Raw genomic sequence first — 22,875 nt, 5'->3', positions numbered from 1 at the left:
CTCATACAAGGAGAAGACTGATCAGAGATGCAGCCAAGAGGCCCATGATCACTCTGGATGAACTGCAGAGATCTACAGCTGAGGTGGGAGACTCTGTCCATAGGACAACAATCAGTCGTATATTGCACAAATCTGGCCTTTATGGAAGAGTGGCAAGAAGAAAGCCATTTCTTAAAGATATCCTTAAAAAGTGTAGTTTAAAGTTTGCCACAAGCCACCTGGGAGACACACCAAACATGTGGAAGAAGGTGCTCTGGTCAGATGAAACCAAAATGGAACTTTTTGGCAACAATGCAAAACGTTATGTTTGGCGTAAAAGCAACACAGCTCATCACCCTGAACACACCATCCCCACTGTCAAACATGGTGGTGGCAGCATCATGGTTTGGGCCTGCTTTTCTTCAGCAGGGACAGGGAAGATGGTTAAAATTGATGGGAAGATGGATGGAGCCAAATACAGGACCATTCTGGAAGAAAACCTGATGGAGTCTGCAAAAGACCTGAGACTGGGACGGAGATTTGTCTTCCAACAAGACAATGATCCAAAACATAAAGCAAAATCTACAATGGAATGGTTCAAAAATAAACATATCCAGGTGTAAGAATGGCCAAGTCAAAGTCCAGACCTGAATCCAATCGAGAATCTGTGAAAAGAACTGAAAACTGCTGTTCACAAATGCTCTCCATCCAACCTCACTGAGCTCGAGCTGTTTTGCAAGGAGGAATGGGAAAAAATGTCAGTCTCTCGATATGCAAAACTGATAGAGACATACCCCAAGCGACTTACAGCTGTAATCGCAGAAAAAGGTGGCGCTACAAAGTATTAACTTAAGGGGGCTGAATAATTTTGCACGCCCAATTTTTCAGTTTTTGATTTGTTAAAAATTTTTGAAATATCCAATAAATGTCGTTCCACTTCATGATTGTGTCCCACTTGTTGTTGATTCTTCACAAAAAAATACAGTTTTATATCTTTATGTTTGAAGCCTGAAATGTGGCAAAAGGTCGCAAAGTTCAAGGGGGCCGAATACTTTCGCAGGGCACTATATTTATGCTCGATAAATGACTTGGGGGCTTTGAAAGAGTACAACAACAGATCACTACACACTGAACATTTTTATTTTGTGTGTGTGTGTGTGTGTGTGTGTGTGTGTGTGTGTGTGTGTGTGTGTGTGTGTGTGTGTGTGTGTGTGTGTGTGTGTGTGTGTGTGTGGCTTAGTTGGACGTCAGCCGCTACCATAGTAATTAGTAGGAGAGGAGAGCAGATGTGTAGGGACTTCTAGTCTTGACTAATTGGCCCAGGATTTGTTCCAATTAAACATCTGAATTAGGGTAGCAGTGAGATTTTCATCATGAGTTAGGTAGATAGGTATTAAATACACAAAAGCCTGTGTCAATGACATGGCAATTCATTTCAGGAGATATTACATACTTTTGTTTTAACGAGGCACAGTTAAAAGTGATGTAGAGAGCGATTACATTAGAATTTAAAAAAAATATATTTCACCTTTATTTAACCAGGTAGGCTAGTTGAGAACACCTTTATTTAACCAGGTAGGCTAGTTGAGAACAAGTTCTCATTTGCAACTGTGACCTGGCCACGATAAAGCAAAGCAGTGTGACACATACAACAACACAGAGTTACACATGGAATAAACAAACATACAGTCAATAATAGAGTAGAAACAAGTCTATACACGATGTGAGCAAATGAGGTAGGATAACAGAGGTAAGGCAATAAATAGGCCATGGTGGCCCCCCTCACATACATTAATTTTAGACATGCTCAATGACATTACATGCAACAAAGACTCTAATATGCTGAAATCTCTCTGGCAGCTTCCATCCACCATGACACACACCATCCACCCACTCCCGCAAACAGACACACACAGAGTATTGATGGATGAAGCTGCCCTGTGATTTACTGTTCTGTCCAGCACGAACCAGAATACACAACTCCACATCTAAATTTGACTGGCGTGTAAGTCAGTCACTCAGCGAGTAAATATCAACCAGATTGCTGGGTTCATAAGTACATAGCTACAAGCCAAGCCTGTTCTGACTGGCCTCTCTCTCTCTTCTCTTTCTCTTTCTCTCTCTCTTTCTCTTTCTTTCTTTTTTTCTTTCTATCTCCCAGATGAAATAACTCCATTCAGCCCAGGTCACAATAATAACTAACACTGCATATCTAACGTCTCCAGTATGTGTCTTGTAATTTGTGATCAGCAGAACCGTAGCTAGGGCACTTCTACTGAGAGGCCTTTATGTTTGTTGGTTTCTGTGTTGTTCGATGAATTATTGATGAGGCCCCTCCAGATTTCCAGCTGCTCTTGTTATGAAAGGTAATTTCCATTCGCTGCCATCGCAGCCTCTCTCTCGCTCTCTCGCTCTCTTTCTCTCTCCACCACCCACCGTTCCATTAGGGCTTCAAGGAAAAACGTTCACCACTGCAATTACATTCATGGGCATCTGAGAGAATAAAACTACATACATAACCATAAAAGTGTTCTTTAAAATTAATAAAACACTTCCTGAAAGATTAGGTTACATAAAAAATGCAAACCCAGGAACAAGGGATTCTTTATTTTAGGCAAAGGGATGGAGAAAACTCTCATGAAAGTCCTTGTGGGTGTATTTGTGTGTGTGTGTGTGTGTGTGTGTGTGTGTGTGTGTGTGTGTGTGTGTGTGTGTGTGTGTGTGTGTGTGTGTGTGTGTGTGTGTGTGTGTGTGTGTGTGTGTGTGTGTGAGAGAGAGAGACAGTGTGTGCATGGGTGTATATGTGCGTGGGTGTATATGTGCGTGGGTGTATATGTGCATGGGTGTATATGTGCATGGGTGTATATGTGCATGGGTGTATATGTGCGTGGGTGTATATGTGCATGGGTGTATATGTGCATGGGTGTATATGTGCATGGGTGTATATGTGCATGGGTGTATATGTGCATGGGTGTATATGTGCGTGGGTGCATGTGTTCAAAGTTTATGCTGCCTTAATTCTAAGTCCATTAGACAGTGCTGCATGTTGAATATTCAGTAAGTTGGGAAAGTGTGTCCGTGGAGAGTCAGAGCTGTGACAGCTGCTGTGACATCACAATAACCTTTAAGAGAGTCCAGAACTGTGACATCATAATAACCTTTAGGAGAGTACAGTGCTGTGACATCATAATAACTTTTATTAGAGTGGAGCTGTGACATCATAATAACCATCAGGAGAGTCCAGTGCTGTGTCATCATAATAATCTTCAGGAGAGCCCAGTGCTGTGTCATTATAATAACCTTTAGGAGAGCCCAGTGCTGTGACATCATGATAACCTTTAGGAGAGTCCAGTGCTGTGTCATCATAATAACCTTTAGGAGAGTCCAGTGCTGTGTCATCATAATAACCTTTAGGAGAGTCCAGTGCTGTGATATCATAATCCAGTGCTGTGACATCATAAAAACCTTTAAGAGAGTCCAGTGCTGTGCCATCATAATAACCTTTAGGAGAGTCCAGTACTGTGTCTTCATAATAACCTTTAGGAGAGTCCAGTGCTGTGTCTTCATAATAACCTTTAGGAGAGTCCAGTGCTGTGTCATCATAATAACCATCAGGAGAGTCCAGTGCTGTGTCATCATAATAACCTTCAGGAGAGCCCAGTACTGTGACATCATAATAACCTTTAGGAGAGTCCAGTGCTGTGACATCATAATCCAGTGCTGTGACATCATAATAACCTTTAGGAGAGTCCAGTGCTGTGACATCATAATAACCTTCAGGGGAGTCCAGTGCTGTGACATCATAATAACCTTTAGGAGAGTCCAGTGCTGTGTCATCATAATAACCTTTAGGAGAGTCCAGTGCTGTGTCATCATAATAACCTTTAGGAGAGTCCAGTACTGTGTCATCATAATAACCTTTAGGAGAGTCCAGTGCTGTGTCATCATAATAACCATCAGGAGAGTCCAGTGCTGTGTCATCATAATAACCTTCAGGAGAGCCCAGTACTGTGACATCATAATAACCTTTAGGAGAGTCCAGTGCTGTGACATCATAATCCAGTGCTGTGACATCATAATAACCTTTAGGAGAGTCCAGTGCTGTGACATCATAATAACCTTTAGGAGAGTCCAGTGCTGTGACATCATAATCCAGTGCTGTGACATCATAATAACCTTTAGGAGAGTCCAGTGCTGTGTCATCATAATAACCTTTAGGAGAGCCCAGTGCTGTGACATCATAATAACCTTTAGGAGAGTCCAGTGCTGTGTCATCATAATAACCTTTAGGAGAGTCCAGTGCTGTGTCATCATAATAACCTTTAGGAGAGTCCAGTGCTGTGACATCATAATCCAGTGCTGTGATATCATAATAACCTTTAAGAGAGTCCAGTGCTGTGCCATCATAATAACCTTTAGGAGAGTCCAGTGCTGTGTCTTCATAATAACCTTTAGGAGAGTCCAGTGCTGTGACATCATAATAACCTTCAGGAGAGTCCAGTGCTGTGTCATCATAATAACCTTTAGGAGAGTCCAGTACTGTGACATCATAATAACCTTTAGGAGAGTCCAGTGCTGTGTCTTCATAATAACCTTTAGGAGAGCCCAGTGCTGTGACATCATAATAACCTTTAGGAGAGTCCAGTGCTGTGTCATCATAATAACATTTAGGAGAGTCCAGTGCTGTGACATCATAATAACCTTCAGGAGAGTCCAGTGCTGTGTCATCATAATAACCTTTAGGAGAGTCCAGTGCTGTGTCTTCATAATAACCTTTAGGAGAGTCCAGTACTGTGTCATCATAATAACCTTTAGGAGAGTCCAGTGCTGTGTCATCATAATAACCATCAGGAGAGTCCAGTGCTGTGTCATCATAATAACCTTCAGGAGAGCCCAGTACTGTGACATCATAATAACCTTTAGGAGAGTCCAGTGCTGTGACATCATAATCCAGTGCTGTGACATCATAATAAACTTTAGGAGAGTCCAGTGCTGTGACATCATAATAACCTTTAGGAGAGTCCAGTGCTGTGACATCATAATAACCTTTAGGATAGTCCAGTGCTGTGACATCATAATAACCTTTAGGAGAGTCCAGTGCTGTGTCATCATAATAACCTTTAGGAGAGTCCAGTGCTGTGACATCATAATAACCTTTAGGAGAAGACTGAACCTGAACCAATGAACCACACTGAATACTTGGATATTACAGTTGGGTTACAGAGGTCTGCTGGGGTCACACAATACACTGTAAATACACTATTGTATGGTAAGTACACTGTAAATACACTATTGTATGGTAAGTACACTGTAAATACACTATTGTATGGTAAGTACACTGTAAATACACTATTGTATGGTAAGTACACTGTAAATACACTATTGTATGGTAAGTACACTAAATACACTATTGTATGGTAAGTACACTGTAAATACATGCTATGTTCACACTGTATACATCATGATTTATATTATTATGCTTAAATTAAATAAATGATATGAATGCAGATGGAGGAAAACAACTAAATGTTTTTTATGTGATGCATATAAGTCTTCTACACCGTGCTTCTACACCTGCATTGCTCGCCGTTTGGGGTTTTAGGCTGGGTTTCTGTACATCACTTTGAGATATCAGCTGATGTACGAAGGGCTATATACATAAATTTGATTTGATTTGAAGTCTATTTCTCTACCTTTGGTCCAGCTCCATCAATCCAGTATCGAGCACCATTATCATAACGAGCGGAGAGATCTCGTTTGGTTCATCAGACGGGGTTGAAATTAGATGATGACATTTGGAAAGTACTGTGACAAGTGAACCGTCACACACAGCTGTATACATCTGCTCCTGGCTGTTTCCATGCACAGCCAGTCATTATGAAACATGGTAACATCATCATCTGTGTTGAGGGACCTGGGAGAGGGAAGACGTGGTATAGTAGCTGGGAGGCTGGTGTAATGTGACTAGTTTACTGTAGGTCTCATCTGCTCTATCTGCCTATTTCATACAGGAAATCTGGCCCAAAAACATTTCCAGCTGCATCAGTAGTTTCTTCCTCCAGACTCTCTGTCAAGACATTTGCTTAACACTCCCTGAGGGGATCTCAAAGCAGACTTTAAATGAATGATGTGTGGATTGTTAAAGGAATAGAATCTGATAGAGACAATTCAGTGTGTACTTTGCCTGCATCGCTCATAGCTTTAAATAGGCTTACTGCAACAGCACTGTACTGAGCTGAGCTCTCCCACAGTCCTGGGGTATTTTCGGAGGCTGTTTTAGGACTGCTGGCAATTGATTAGGAGTTGAGAGGGTCTCATTGTTTATTGATCCACACACAGATTATTTATGGAATGCTTTTTGGGAAACTTCTGGGTCTGGAGTTCTGGGCCTAATTTGAAGCCAGTTTGAGTTTGACTGTGCTCTGACTACGAGTGTCTGGTAACAAACCTCCAAAGGCCTTAATGTAATATTAACAGGGAAATATCGTAAAGACAAGTGTACTGCTTTGTTGTACATAGAGAACTGCAGAAAACACACATACAGAGTGAAAATGTGTTCTGGACTTGGTGGATGTGACAGGCGTAGTGAGGAGAGCTACACTGATGGTGTGCCAGATCTCATTACTGAAGCTGATGAGGAGAAATTTGATGAGGAGACGTGAAGAGACCTCTGAAGAGTAGGCCCAGGTCTAGGTGTGTGTGTGTGTGTGTGTGTGTGTGTGTGTGTGTGTGTGTGTGTGTGTGTGTGTGTGTGTGTGTGTGTGTGTGTGTGTGTGTGTGTGTGTGTGTGTAAAATGTGAAGAGATCTCTGGAGAGAAGAGCCAGTCTCATCTGGGCACGTCTGAGAAATAGGAGCTTGATTAACACAGCCTGGATTCCCTCTGGAACACCTTAACAAACAGAGATCTTTGAGATTATTACTGGAGGAAAAAAATCACATCTATTAAATGAGATCAACCCAAACTACTGCCTTTATGCTTTTTAAAGGGAACATGAAAAGATGGAATTGAGCTGTTTGGATTTCCAGGAGAAATTGTGTTTGAACTGTTTGGATTTCCAGGAGAAATTGTGTTTGAACTGTTTGCCAAACATTTAGGTGATAATTACAGCGTCATTTATTTGACATTTCAGAATGAATGATAGTTTTGCACGTAGAGGAAATCCTGTGCCTAGGATTGATAATGTGAAATTACTACTGACAGCATTGGGGGTAAAATGACAGGAGGCTTTTCCATAGGGAGCACTGAGCAGTATGGGATCACCCTCAATGGAACAGAAAATTAGTAATTTCTCCTGACTGTGACTGGAGGCTTGAAGAAGGTCACCTCAACCTCTATATTCGTTTCCAACAACACTGACTAGGCCTCTGGTCACAAAACAAGGAAAAGGCTGCCATGACCCAGAAAAGACTAAATCAAAACCACATTTAATTATGTTGAAGTGTATTGAGAATCTGTTCCTCCCACCCTAATTATACCCATATACAGTATTAGAGAACTCTGACCCTCATTGACTTTAGCTTGATTATCTTATTAATACACAACAACAAGAGGCCATATACACTCCATTTTCCCATTAAAATGTTTACCCTTTGTTCAGCAATCTAATGAACTTCTGAATATCCTAATCATGTAAAACAACAACAACAATCTCTCCACCAGTTACACATCTGAATCCTTTTACCCCATGTAGCCTATACTAGAGTTGAGACTTCTTCCCAAATGGTAACCTATTCCCTATGTTTATTTTTTATTTTTATTTAACCAATATTTAACTAGGCAAGTCAGTTAAAAACAAATTCTAATTTACAATGACGGCCTACCAAAAGGCAAAAGGCCTCCAACGGGGACGGGGGCCTGGGATTAAAAATAAAAATAAAATACCAATATAGGACAAACAAGAGACACCACAACACTTCATAAAGAGAGACCTATAACAACACAGCATGGCAGCAATACACGACAACACAGCATGGTAGCAACACAACATGACAACAGCATGGTAGCAACACAACATGGCAGCAGCACAACATGGTACAAACATGATTGGGAACAGACAACAGCACAACAGGCAAAAAAGAAGAGACAACAATACATCACGCAAAGCAGCCACAACTGTCAGTAAGAGTGTCCATGATTGAGTCTTTGAATGAAGAGACGAAGATCTAACTGTCCAGTTTGAGTGTTTGTTGCAGCTCGTTCCAGTCGCTAGCTGCAACAAACTGAAAAGAGGAACGACCCAGGGATGTGTGTACTTTGGGGACCTTTAACAGAATGTGACTGCCTACATTGAGACCCAATCACTGGCTACTTTAATAAATGGATCACTAGTCACTTTAAATAATGCCACTTTAATAATGTTTACATATCTTACATTACCCATATCATATGTATATACTGTATTTTATACCATCTATTGCACCTTGTCTATGCCGCTCGGCCATCGCTCATCCATATATTTATATGTACATATTCTCATTCACCCCTTTAGACTTGTGTGTATTAGGTAGTTGTTGGGAATTGTTAGATTGATTGTTAGATATTACTGCACTGTCAGAACTAGAAGCACAAGCATTTCGCCACACTCGCATTAACATTTGCTAACCATGTGTACGTGACCAATAACATTTGATTTGATTTGACTGGCAGAACGGGTGTTATATGTGGAGGATAAGGGCTGCAGTAGATATCTCAGATAGGGGGGAGTGAGGCCTAAGAGGGTTTTATAAATAAGCATCAACCAGTGGGTCTCACGACAGGTATACAGAGATGACCAGTTTACAGAGGAGTATAGAGTGCAGTGATGTGTCCTATAAGGAGCATTGGTGGCAAATCTGATGATTGAATGGTAAAGAACATGTAGCCACTCGAGAGCACCCTTACCTGCCGATCTATGAATTATGTCTCCGTAATCTAGCATGGGTAGGATGGTTATCTGAATCAGGGTTTGTTTGACAGTTGGGGTGAAAGAGGAGTGATTACGATAGAGGAAACCAAGTCTCAATTTAACTTTAGCCTGAAGCTTTGATATGTGCTGAGAGAAGGACAGTGTACCGTCTAGCCATACTCCCGAGTACTTGTATGAGGTGACTACCTCAAGCTCTAAACCCTCGGAGGTAGTAATCACACCGGGGGGGAGGGACATTCTTCTTACTTACCAAACCACATGACCTTTGTTTTGGAGGTGTTCTGAACAATGTTAAGGACAGAGAAAGCTTGTTAGACACTAAGAAAGCTATGTAGTGCAATATTTTTAACCAGTGACCTATGCCCAGGTCAAAAGTAGGGCACTACATAGGGAATAGGGAGCCATTTAGGACACATACAGAGTCATGCATCGCCTCTTGGTTTGTCCTAATGGTGTATCTACAAGCACATGAGGAAACAGCAGGAATAGCAGACCAATTCACTTAAATTCACCATGGGCCAGAAACAACAGAGTTGTCCTACAGCTAAAACTGTCTTAGTTGGAACTTCTCGCTCTACCTCCCTTTGCCCCCCGGATTCTCCATATTAGATCAAACACACAGGCCTCTGGTGACTAAGAAAGACAATCTGCAGGCCATAGATGGTCTGAGGGAACTATAAAGGACAGCTAAACCATTCAAGGGTTCTCAGCCCCTTCAGTCATTTTTATAGCAATTATTTTGTATGTCTCTAATATAGCCTTAGTCCCTGTGTCATTCCAATGTAGCTTGAGAGGTTGATTGCAGAAAGAGTCTGGTGGTACACATGCCTGATTAGTTCTGCAATGGCATCTATATTCCAATAGCATCCAAATTCCAATGGCAACAATATTCCAATGGAAACCATATTCCAATAGCATCTATATTCCAATAGCATCCAAATTCCAATGGCAACAATATTCCAATGGCAACCCTATTCCAATGGCAACCATATTCCAATGGCAACCATATTCCAATGGCAACCCTATTCCAATGGCAACCCTATTCCAATGGCAACCCTATTCCAATGGCAACCATATTCCAATGGCAACCATATTCCAATGGCAACTATATTCCAATAGCATCCAAATTCCAATGGCAACTATATTCCAATAGCATCCAAATTCCAATGGCAACTATATTCCAATGGCATCTATATTCCAATAGCATCCAAATTCCAATGGCAACTATATTCCAATGGCAACTATATTCCAATGGCAACTATATTCCAATGGCAACTATATTCCAATGGCAACTATATTCCAATAGCATCCAAATTCCAATGGCAACAATATTCCAATGGCAACTATATTCCAATAGCAACTATATTCCAATAGCAACTATATTCCAATAGCATCCATATTCCAATGGCAACCCTATTCCAATGGCAACTATATTCCAATGGCAACCATATTCCAATGGCAACCCTATTCCAATGGCAACTATATTCCAATGGCAACCCTATTCCAATGGCAACTATATTCCAATGGCAACCCTATTCCAATGGCAACTATATTCCAATGGCAACCCTATTCCAATGGCATCTATATTCCAATAGCATCTATATTCCAATGGCAACTATATTCCAATGGCAACTATATTCCAATGGCAACTATATTCCAATGGCAACTATATTCCAATGGCATCTATATTCCAATGGCAACTATATTCCAATGGCATCTATATTCCAATAGCATCTATGGTCCCATGGTGTTTACACTTAGGTACTATTGTTTGTTCAGATGAACTTGGTACCTTTAGACATTTGTAAATTGCTCCCAAGGATGAACCAGACTTGTGGAGGTCTACAATTATTTGTCTGAGGTCTTGGCTGATTTCTTTTGATTTTCCCATGATGTCAAGCAAAGAGGCCCTGAGTTTGAAGGTAGGCCTTGAAACATATCTACAGGTACACCTCCAATTGACTAAAATTTTGTCAATTAGCCTATCAGAAGCTTCTAAAACCTAGACATAATTTTCAGGAATTTTCAAAGCTGTTTAAAGGCACAGTCAACTTAGTGTATGTAAACGTCTGACCCATTGGAATTGTGATCGGTGAATTATAAGTGAAATAATCTGTCAGTGAACAATTGTTGGAAAAATTACTTGTGTCATGCACAAAATAGATGTCCTAACCGACTTGCCAAAACTATAGTTTGTTAACATGAAATTTGTGGAGTGGTTAAAAAACGTGTTTTAAGGACTCCAACCTGAGTGTATGACATCAAATTAGAGTTGCAAAATGTCTGTATTTTTATCCCCCCCACCCCCCCCCCCCCCCCTCCTCCTTGCGATCTTATAGCAATATCTAAGAATATCATTCAACACCAGGTCTGTTCTAACATCCATTCACCATTGTACAGTGCAGTTTCTCCTACAAGCTTTGTTCTCTATAATGTCACAGTGGGATCACAGGCATACTCTTACATAACACAGTACAGTGTCTGACAGTTCAGTCTCTACTGTCTGCCCTGGGAACATCACCTCTATGGCTGAGAGTTAATAGAACGCATTTCCTCTCCCTGTAGGGAAGCCTGTGATGGGTGAGGGGTTAGAGAAGAGAGGAGCTGTATTTCCCATTGGAGGCAGTCAGATCAGTATGTATCATTAGAGCAGTGCTGCACTGAAGCCTCAGTACGCAGGCACACATAGAAACACACAGACACACACGCATAGAAACACACAAACATAGAAACACACAGACACACACGCATAGAAACACACAAACATAGAAACACACAGACACACACACATAGAAACACACAGACACAAACACATAGAAACACACACACATAGAAACACACACACATAGAAACACACACACATAGAAACACACACACACACACACACACACACACACACACACACACACACACACACACACACACACACACACACACACACACACACACACATAGAAACAAACAGACACTCACACATAGAAACACACAGACACACACACATAGAAACACACAGACATGGAAACACACAGACACACACACATAGAAACACACAGACACAAACACATAGAAACACACAGACACACACGCATAGAAACACACAGACATAGAAACACACAGACACACACACATAGAAACACACAGACACAAACACATAGAAACACACAGACACACACACATAGAAACACACAGACATAGAAACACACAGACACACACACATAGAAACACACAGACACACACACATAGAAACACACACACACACACACACACACACACACACACACACACATAGAAACACACAGACACACACACATAGAAACACACAGACATGGAAACACACAGACACACACACATAGAAACACACAGACACAAACACATAGAAACACACAGACACACACGCATAGAAACACACAGACATAGAAACACACAGACACACACACATAGAAACACACAGACACAAACACATAGAAACACACAGACACACACACATAGAAACACACAGACATAGAAACACACAGACACACACACGTAGAAACACACAGACACACACACATAGAAACACACACACACACACACACACACACACACACACACCACACACACACACACACATAGAAACAAACAGACACTCACACATAGAAACACACAGACACACACACATAGAAACACACAGATACTCACACATAGAAACACACAGACACACACAGATAGAAACAAACAGACACACACACATAGAAACACACAGACACACACACATAGAAACGAACAAACACACACACATAGAAACAAACAAACACACACACATAGAAACGAACAAACACACACACACATAGAACCGAACAAACACACACACATAGAAACGAACAAACACACACACATAGAAACGAACAAACACACACACATAGAAACAAACAAACACACACACATAGAAACGAACAAACACACACATAGAAACGAACAAACACACACACATAGAAACGAACAACACACACACATAGAAACGAACAAACACACACATAGAAACGAACAAACACACACACATAGAAACGAACAGCACACACACATAGAAACGAACAAACACACACATAGAAACACACAGAAACACACACATAGAAACGAACAAACACACACACATAGAAATGAACAAACACACACACATAGAAATGAACAAACACACACACATAGAAACGAAAAAAACACACACACATAGAAACACACAGACATAGAAATGAACAAACACACACACATAGAAACGAAAAAAACACACACACATAGAAACACACACACATAGAACCGAACAAACACACACACATAGAAACGAACAAACACACACACATAGAAACGAACAAACACACACACATAGAAACGAACAAACACACACATAGAAACGAACAAACACACACACATAGAAACGAACAGCACACACACATAGAAACGAACAAACACACACATAGAAACGAACAAACACACACATAGAAACGAACAAACACACACACATAGAAACGAACAACACACACACATAGAAACGAACAACACACACACATAGAAACGAACAAACACACACACATAGAAACACACACACATAGAAACGAACAAACACACACACATAGAACCGAACAAACACACACACATAGAAACTAACAAACACACACACATAGAAACGAACAAACACACACACATAGAAACGAAAAAAACACACACACATAGAAACGAAAAAAACACACACACATAGAAACACACACACATAGAAACGAACAAACACACACACACATAGAACCGAACAAACACACACACATAGAAACGAACAAACACACACACATAGAAACAAACAAACACACACACATAGAAACAAACAAACACACACACATAGAAACGAACAAACACACACATAGAAACGAACAAACACACACACATAGAAACGAACAACACACACACATAGAAACGAACAAACACACACATAGAAACGAACAAACACACACACATAGAAACGAACAGCACACACACATAGAAACTAACAAACACACACATAGAAACGAACAAACACACACATAGAAACGAACAAACACACACACATAGAAACGAACAAACACACACACATAGAAACGAACAACACACACACACATAGAAACGAACAAACACACACACATAGAAACACACACACATAGAACCGAACAAACACACACATAGAAACAAACACACACACATAGAAACGAACAAACACACACACATAGAAACAAACAAACACACACACATAGAAACGAACAAACACACACATAGAAACGAACAAACACACACACATAGAAACGAACAACACACACACATAGAAACGAACAAACACACACATAGAAACGAACAAACACACACACATAGAAACGAACAGCACACACACATAGAAACGAACAAACACACACATAGAAACGAACAAACACACACATAGAAACGAACAAACACACACACATAGAAACGACCAAACACACACACATAGAAACGAACAACACACACACATAGAAACACACAGACACACACAGAATTGCATGCTTGTACACACCACACACACACACACACACACACACTAGACAAGACTATCTCTCCCTCTGTCTCTCCCTCTCCCTCTGTCTTTCTCTCTGTCTCTCCCTATACCCCTGTATCTCCCTCTGTCTCTCATTTTCCCTCTCCCTCTGTCTCTCCCTCTCCCTCTGTCTCTCCCTTTCCATCTGAAATTAACCGAGCCTCTGTCAACTGTACGGAAATTAATGGAGCCTCCATCAACTGTACTGAAATTAACAGAGCCTCTGTCAACTGTACTGCAATTAACAGAGCCTCTGTCAACTCTACTGAAATAAATGGAGCCTCCGTCAACTGTACTGAAATTAACAGAGCCTCCGTCAACTGTACGGAAATTAACAGAGCCTCCGTCAACTGTACTGAAATTAACAGAGCCTCAATCAACTGTACTGAAATTAACGGAGCTTCCGTCAACTGTACTGAAATTAACGGAGCCTCCCGTCAACTGTACTGAAATTAATGGAGCCTCCGTAAACTGTACTGAAATTAATGGAGCCTTAAATTGAAGGGAACAGGTTGTCCCCCGAGATGAAGGTTGGTATATGACCGTGTGTGTTTTGGTGTGTGTGTAAGTGTGTAAGTGTGTATGTTGGTGTGTATATTTGAGACAGAGAGAGAGTATAGGGAGGCAGAAAGTGTAGTTTGTTGTAGGCATGTCTTTTTCTGCCAGCTATCCATAGTGAACAGTTGTGCCAACATGAATTGCCTGAGAACAAAACATAGACACTGCCAGTAATACGATGAATGAGTTATTGCTGTACCACTATAAGCAGACAAAGTGAAACTGTTGGTTATTGCAGTCAATGTAATACAATAGGTTAGCTCAGACTTTTAAATTGGATCCATAGCGGATGGGAATTAACTTAAAATGTTTGTGGGGTCCATTTATCAAAGGCCAGAATATACAGTATTAGCGGCATGTCCCAGAGCTTACCATCCATATTCCTCTCACTGCCATATGCATCTGTGTTTGTGTGTGTGCCTGCATTTGTTTTTCCGCACCATATGCATCAGTTGCTAAGCAATGGTACCATTGACAGCGTGGATTTCTCTAGGTTCTACATGACGTTCAGATCTATGCATGTAACATCTGGTTGACTGATGTATGCAAGGAGCCTGACTACATGTGTGTGTTTGTTTCATAACAGCCACCTTTCATACAATGCCATCATGTATCCACCACATGTGAGATATGGCACCAATAAGGCCTATTGTAATACGTGATTAAATTAAGATAATGAAAATGTAATTTAGTGTTTTGAGAAGTAACTGAAACAGTAATAAAGAGATTACTGCAATTTATCTGGTGGTAAAGAGACATCACCCAATGAGGGGTCTAATTTGTTTTTAAGTGGATTTAGAATTAAGCTTACAGTTATACCTGAACTACAGACCTGTATTACAGTGCCTTGCGAAAGTATTCGGCCCCCTTGAACTTTGCGACCTTTTGCCACATTTCAGGCTTCAAACATAAAGATATAAAACTGTATTTTTTTGTGAAGAATCAACAACAAGTGGGACACAATCATGAAGTGGAACGACATTTATTGGATATTTCAAACTTTTTTAACAAATCAAAAACTGAAAAATTGGGCGTGCAAAATTATTCAGCCCCTTTACTTTCAGTGCAGCAAACTCTCTCCAGAAGTTCATTGAGGATCTATGAATGATCCAATGTTGACCTAAATGACTAATGATGATAAATACAATCCACCTGTGTGTAATCAAGTCTCTGTATAAATGCACCTGCACTGTGATAGTCTCAGAGGTCCGTTAAAAGCGCAGAGAGCATCATGAAGAACAAGGAACACACCAGGCAGGTCCGAGATACTGTTGTGAAGAAGTTTAAAGCCGGATTTGGATACAAAAAAGATTTCCCAAGCTTTAAACATCCCAAGGAGCACTGTGCAAGCGATAATATTGAAATGGAAGGAGTATCAGACCACTGCAAATCTACCAAGACCTGGCCGTCCCTCTAAACTTTCAGCTCATACAAGGAGAAGACTGATCAGAGATGCAGCCAAGAGGCCCATGATCACTCTGGATGAACTGCAGAGATCTACAGCTGAGGTGGGAGACTCTGTCCATAGGACAACAATCAGTCGTATATTGCACAAATCTGGCCTTTATGGAAGAGTGGCAAGAAGAAAGCCATTTCTTAAAGATATCCATAAAAAGTGTCGTTTAAAGTTTGCCACAAGCCACCTGGGAGACACACCAAACGTGGAAGAAGGTGCTCTGGTCAGATGAAGCCAAAATTTAACTTTTTGGCAACAATGCAAAACGTTATGTTTGGCGTAAAAGCAACACAGCTGAACACACCATCCCCACTGTCAAACATGGTGGTGGCAGCATCATGGTTTGGGCCTGCTTTTCTTCAGCAGGGACAGGGAAGATGGTTAAAATTGATGGGAAGATGGATGGAGCCAAATACAGGACCATTCTGGAAGAAAACCTGATGGAGTCTGCAAAAGACAGTTTTATATCTTTATGTTTGAAGCCTGAAATGTGGCAAAAGGTCGCAAAGTTCAAGGGGGCCGAATACTTTCGCAAGGCACTCTATGCCCCAATATTAGCTGACATATTATTATTATTCATTATTAATATCAGCTAACATGTTATTATTAGCTATTCATATTAGCTAATATATTATTCTTAATAATAGCTAACATATCATGATTAATTAATAATAGAAGCTAACATATTATTAACATTAGCTAACATATCATGATTAATTAATAATAGAAGCTAACATATTATTAACATTAGCTAACATATTATTATTAATTATCAATAGTAGCAAATATAGGAGTTTGGATGATATAGATGCTGTTAACATGAATAATTCTAAAAACAATTGTTGTTCCTTTGAGCTACTGTTTTTTTGTACTCAACTGAGCAAAAAGCGTTTGTCTCGCTCTCCTTGAAAGGAACCACCGCAGGGATAATTATGACTTTTTGTTGTATACATTTTACCTTCCATTTGTAGCCTACCACACAAACTCCCAGAGAACCACAGAGACAGTTTTACAATAGTCAACCGTTAGAAGTCTTTTCATAACGGGGCTCATTACTGCAGAGTAACACATGGACGCATTTGCACACACACACACAGTTTGGCTTTTAGTGAAGACATGTCTCTTTTCTGTTACATAACATTGTTTGATTGTAATGGTGCTGGAGGGAATAGCAGCCATTTTACGGGCTCCTGACCAATTGTGCTATTTTATTATAATTTTTCTACTGATCTTAGCTGTTTTTGTACATAATGTTTCCGCCATCATTTCCTATGACTGAAAAGAGCTCTTGGACATCAGAACATCAATCACCAACCTCAATTTGGATGAGAATTTCTACTTCAATGAGTTGGAGGCGAATGACATCTTGCTCATCTCGGATTAGGCCCAATTCCCAGGAAGAGGAGCCAGAGGTAGGCGTGCAGGATACCTGACAAGACGTTTCTCTGAGTCGTGGCTGAACAAGGACATGGGATATATAAATCTAGCTGTTCCTCTGTACATCGTCAGGATAGAATGCCTGTCTTTGTCACGCTCGTCTCAATGAGTGGACCAACATGCAGCGTGGTCTTTATTTTGAAGTGAAACTCAAAGAAAACAATCCTCTTTATTTTGAAGTGAAACTCAAAGAAAACAATAAATGCAAAACGAAACATGAAGCTGCTATAGTGCTCACAGGCAGCCATACATCGTCAAGATCCTACAAAGCACAAAGGCTGAAAATGGCTGCCTAAAATGGCTGCCTAAATATGATCCCCAATCAGAGACAACGATAAACAGCTGCCTCTGATTGGGAACCATACCAGGCCAACATATAAATATAATCACCTAGATGTCCCACCCTAGTCACACCCCGACCTAACCAACATAGAGAATAAAAAGCTCTCTATGGTCAGGGCATGACAGTCTATTAGTGTCTTTTCGTTAAAAGCTAGTGCGCAATCTCTAATATTAAGGAAGTCTCGAGGATCTGCTTGTCTGAGTTAGAATACCTCATGATATGCTGTAGAACATACTATTTACCATCTATATTTATCATAGCTGTCTACTTACTGCCATAAACTGATACAGGCACTAAGACCTCACTCAACGAGCTGTATAGGGCAGTGGTGTAAAGTAATTAAGTAAAAATACTTTGAAGTACTACTTAAGTAGTTTTTTCGGGTATCTGTACTTTACGAGGCGGCACTCCTCGTGGCCGTTGAATTTAATGCAGCTGAATTTTAAAATCTAGATCAGCTTTATTCCACATACAAAGGTCTCCCTCGCCCTCCATTAGGCAAATCTGACCATAACTCTGTTCTCCTGATTCCTGCTTACAAGCAAAAACTCAAACAGGAAGTCCCAGTGATGTGCAATACAGAAGTGGCCCGATGAAGCTGAACATAAGCTGCAGGACTGTTTCGCTAGCACAGACTGGAATATGTTCCGGGATTCATCCAATGGCATTGAGGAGTTCACCACATCAGTCACCGGCTTCATTAATAAGTGTATCAATGAGGTCGTCCCCACAGTGACCGTATGTACATATCCTAACCAGAATCCATGTATTACAGGCAACATCCCCACTGAGCTAATACCTAGAGCTGCCGGTTTCAAGGAGTGGGACACTAATTAGAACCATCACACAGGCAAAGTGCCAATACAGGACTAAGATTGAATCCTACTACACCCACTCTGTGACAGGGCTTGCAAACTACAGATTACAAAGGGAAACCCAGCCGCGAGCTGCCTAGTGACGCGAGCCTACCAGACAAGCTAAATGCTTTCTATGCTTGCTTCGAGGCTAGAAACACTGAGCCATGCATGAGAGCACAAGCTGTTCTGGACAACTGTGTGATCAAGCTCTCCGTAGCCAATGTGAGACCTTTAAACAGGTTAACATTCACAAGGCCGCAGGGCCAGATGGATTACCAGGATATTTTCAACCTCTCCCTGACCCAGTCTGTAATGCCTACATGCTTCAAGCAGACCACCATAGTCCCAGTGCCCAAGAACGCAAAGGTAACTTGTTTAAATGACTAACTAACAGATCCACAGATGACGCAATCTCTATTGCACTCCAAACTGCCCTTTCCCATCCGGACAAAATTAACACCTACGTGAGAATGCTGTTCATTGACTACAGCTCAGTGTTAAACACCTAAGAACCCTGGGTCTGAACACCTGGGACTGAACACCTCCCTCTGCAACTGGATCCTGGGCTTCCTGACGGACTGCCCCCAGGTGGTGAGGGTGGGCAACAACACATCCCCCACGCTAACCTTCAACACAGGGGCCCCTCAGGGGTAAGTGCTTAATCCCCTTCTGTACTCCCTGTTCAACAACGACTGCATGGTCGTGCACGACTCCAACAATTCAGTTTGCCAACAACACAACGGTGGAAGGCCTGATCACAGACAACAATGAGACAGTCTATAGGGAGGAGGTCAGAGACCTGGAAGTGTGGTGCCAGGACAACAACCTCTCCCTCAATGTCAGCTAAACAAAGGAGCTGATTGTGGACTACAGGAAAAGGAGGGCCAAGCACGCCCCCATTCACATCGGCGGGGCTGAAGTGGAGTGAGTCAAGAGCTTCAAGATCCTCGGTGTCCAAACACACCAACACAGTAGTGCAGTAGTGAAGAGGGCATGACAATGACTCTTCCCCCTCAGGAGTCTGAAAAGATTTGGCATGGGCCCTCAGATCCTCAGAGTTCTACAGCTGGACCATTGAGAGCATCTTGACTGGCTGCATCACCGCTTGGTATGGCAACTGCTTGGCATCTAATCATAAGGAGGGTAGTGCGTACAGCCCAGTACATTGCTACTGTTATTTTTCATTGTCTTTTTGCTGTTTTTTTTATTTCTTTACTTACCTATTGTTCACCTAATACCTTTTTTGCACTATTGGTTAGAGCCTGTTAGTAAGCATTTCACTGCATTCGGCGCACGTGACAAATAGCCTTTGATTTGATTTGATCACTGGGGCCGAGCTTCCTGCCATCCAGGACCTCCATACCAAGCGGTGTCAGAGGAAAGCCCTACAAATTGTCAAATACTCCAACCACCCAAGTCATAGACTGTTCTCTCTTCTACCGCACGGCAAGGGGTACCGGAGCGACAAGTCTGGGACCAAAAGGCTCGTGAACAGCTTCTACCCCCAAGCCATAAGACTGCAGAACAGTTATTTAAATAGCTAACCCCTTTTTATTTGCACTGACTCTCCAGCACCGACTCTATGCACTCTCACTGGACTCTACCCACAAACTCACATACACTACACTGACTCTCCTGCACCGGCTCTATGCACTCTCACTGGACTCTACCCACAAACTCACATATACTACACTGACTCTCCTGCACCGGCTCTATGCACTCTCACTGGACTCTACCCACAAACTCACATATACTACACTGACACTCCAACACACACACACACACACACACACACACACACACACACACACACACACACACACACACACACACACACACACACACACACACACACACACACACACACACACACACACACACTCACATATAGACACACTTTCACACACGCTGCTGCTATTCTGTTTATTATCGATCATTATTGCCTAGTGACTTTTTCCCCTACCTACATGTACATATTACCTCAATTACCTCAACTACTTTATTACCTGCATATTGACTCAGTACTGGTACTCCTTGTATTTTGCCTCGTTATTGTTTTGTGTCCTTTAGAATTTTTTTCAAATGTTTCTTACTTTTTAACTCTGTACTGTTGGGAAAGGGCTTGTAAATAAGCATTTCATGGTACATCTGTTGTATTCAGCACGTGACGAATAACATTTAATTTGATTTATCGCCAACCGATTGCTGAGGATAACAATCCACCATCTAGCATACTATTACATCTCAAAAAGCCACAATCTGTGATTTGTTTTTCTACAGTAGCTCAACCCCTTGGTTTTCAATATCCTTCTTATATTTGGGTTATGATGGGCTAAGACAGTACTAAGCTCAAGATTAATTTATAAATTAAACTCTTCAAGAATCAACTGAAATTACCAATTGAACATCTGTACAGCAACATCACTGATTGTACCTTTAAATCCCAGGCAACAAAACAGCGCAGATAAAGCAACACATCAATTATCCAGAGCTCTTAGTCAGACATGACTAGTTGAACCATGGCTGTCACGGTCAAGCATGGAGGAGAGAGCCCTGGCTGTGTTCTAATGTAGTACATGAATCCTCGTCAAGAGAGGGTCAATATCAACGTGACTCAGGCCTCATGCACTAATGGAACAAGACAGTTGGAGAAAGTTATAGACTTTGGCAGAGAACTGATCAAACGTAGTGTACTGGACTTCATGTTCCATACCTACCCTCCTACCCACCTACCCTCCAACCCACCTACCCTCCAACCCACCTACCCTCCTACCCACCTACCCTCCAACCCACCTACCCTCCTACCCACCTACCCTCCTACCCACCTACCCTCCAACCCACCTACCCTCCAACCCACCTACCCTCCAACCCACCTACCCTCCAACCCACCTACCCTCCTACCCACCTACCCTCCTACCCACCTACCCTCCAACCCACCTACCCTCCTACCCACCTACCCTCCTACCCACCTACCCTCCAACCCACCTACCCTGCAACCCACCTACCCTCCTACCCACCTACCCCCTACCCACCTACCCTCCAACCCACCTACCCTCCTACCCACCTACCCTCCTACCCACCTACCCTCGAACCCACCTACCCTCCTACCCACCTACCCTCCAACCCACCTACCCTCCTACCCACCTACACTCCAACCCACCTACCCTCCTACCCACCTACCCTCCTACCCACCTACTCTCCAACCCACCTACCCTCCTACCCACCTACCCCCTACCCACCTACCCTCCAACCCACCTACCCTCCTACCCACCTACCCCCTACCCACCTACCCTCCAATCCTCCAACCCATCTAGCCCCCTACCCACCTACCCTCCTACCCACCTACCCTCCAACCCATCTACCCTCCTACCCACCTACCCCCTAACCACTTACCCACCTACCCTCCTACCCACCTACCCTCCAACCCACCTACCCTCCTACCCACCTACCCCCTACCCACTTACCCACCTAGCCCCCTACCCACCTACCCTCCAACCCACCTACCCTCCTACCCACCTACCCTCCAACCCACCTACCCTCCTACCCACCGATCCTCCAACCTACCTAGCCCCCTACCCACCTACCCTCCTACCCACCTACCCTCCAACCCACCTACCCTCCTACCCACCTACCCCCTACCCACTTACCCACCTACACTCCTACCCACCTACCCTCCAACCCACCGACCCTCCTACTCACCTACCCACCTACCCCCATACCCTCCTACCCACCTACCCACTTACCATCCTACCCCCTACCCACCTCCCCCCTA

General features: G+C 42.2%; 1 protein-coding gene across 1 annotated transcript; it reads left to right on the top strand.

Annotated features, from left to right (window-relative positions):
* The first annotated feature begins 21,679 nt into the window (after window positions 1–21,679).
* Window positions 21,680–22,417, top strand: LOC118964495 (adhesive plaque matrix protein-like). The gene has a single exon (XM_036976474.1). It carries the CDS (start codon window positions 21,680–21,682, stop codon window positions 22,415–22,417), a length of 738 nt encoding a protein of 245 aa, XP_036832369.1.
* The last annotated feature ends 458 nt before the right edge of the window (window positions 22,418–22,875 follow it).

This window comes from Oncorhynchus mykiss, chromosome 4 (assembly GCF_013265735.2).
Source record: "Oncorhynchus mykiss isolate Arlee chromosome 4, USDA_OmykA_1.1, whole genome shotgun sequence".
Taxonomy (NCBI): Eukaryota; Metazoa; Chordata; class Actinopteri; order Salmoniformes; family Salmonidae; genus Oncorhynchus; species Oncorhynchus mykiss.
The sequence above is the reverse complement of the archived record's forward strand: the minus strand, read 5'-3'. Positions and strand labels throughout refer to the sequence as shown.

Bases quoted from the DNA above. Each gene is read 5' to 3' on its own strand.
- LOC118964495 (XM_036976474.1), top strand. From the start codon at position 21,680: ATGAATCCTCGTCAAGAGAGGGTCAATATCAACGTGACTCAGGCCTCA.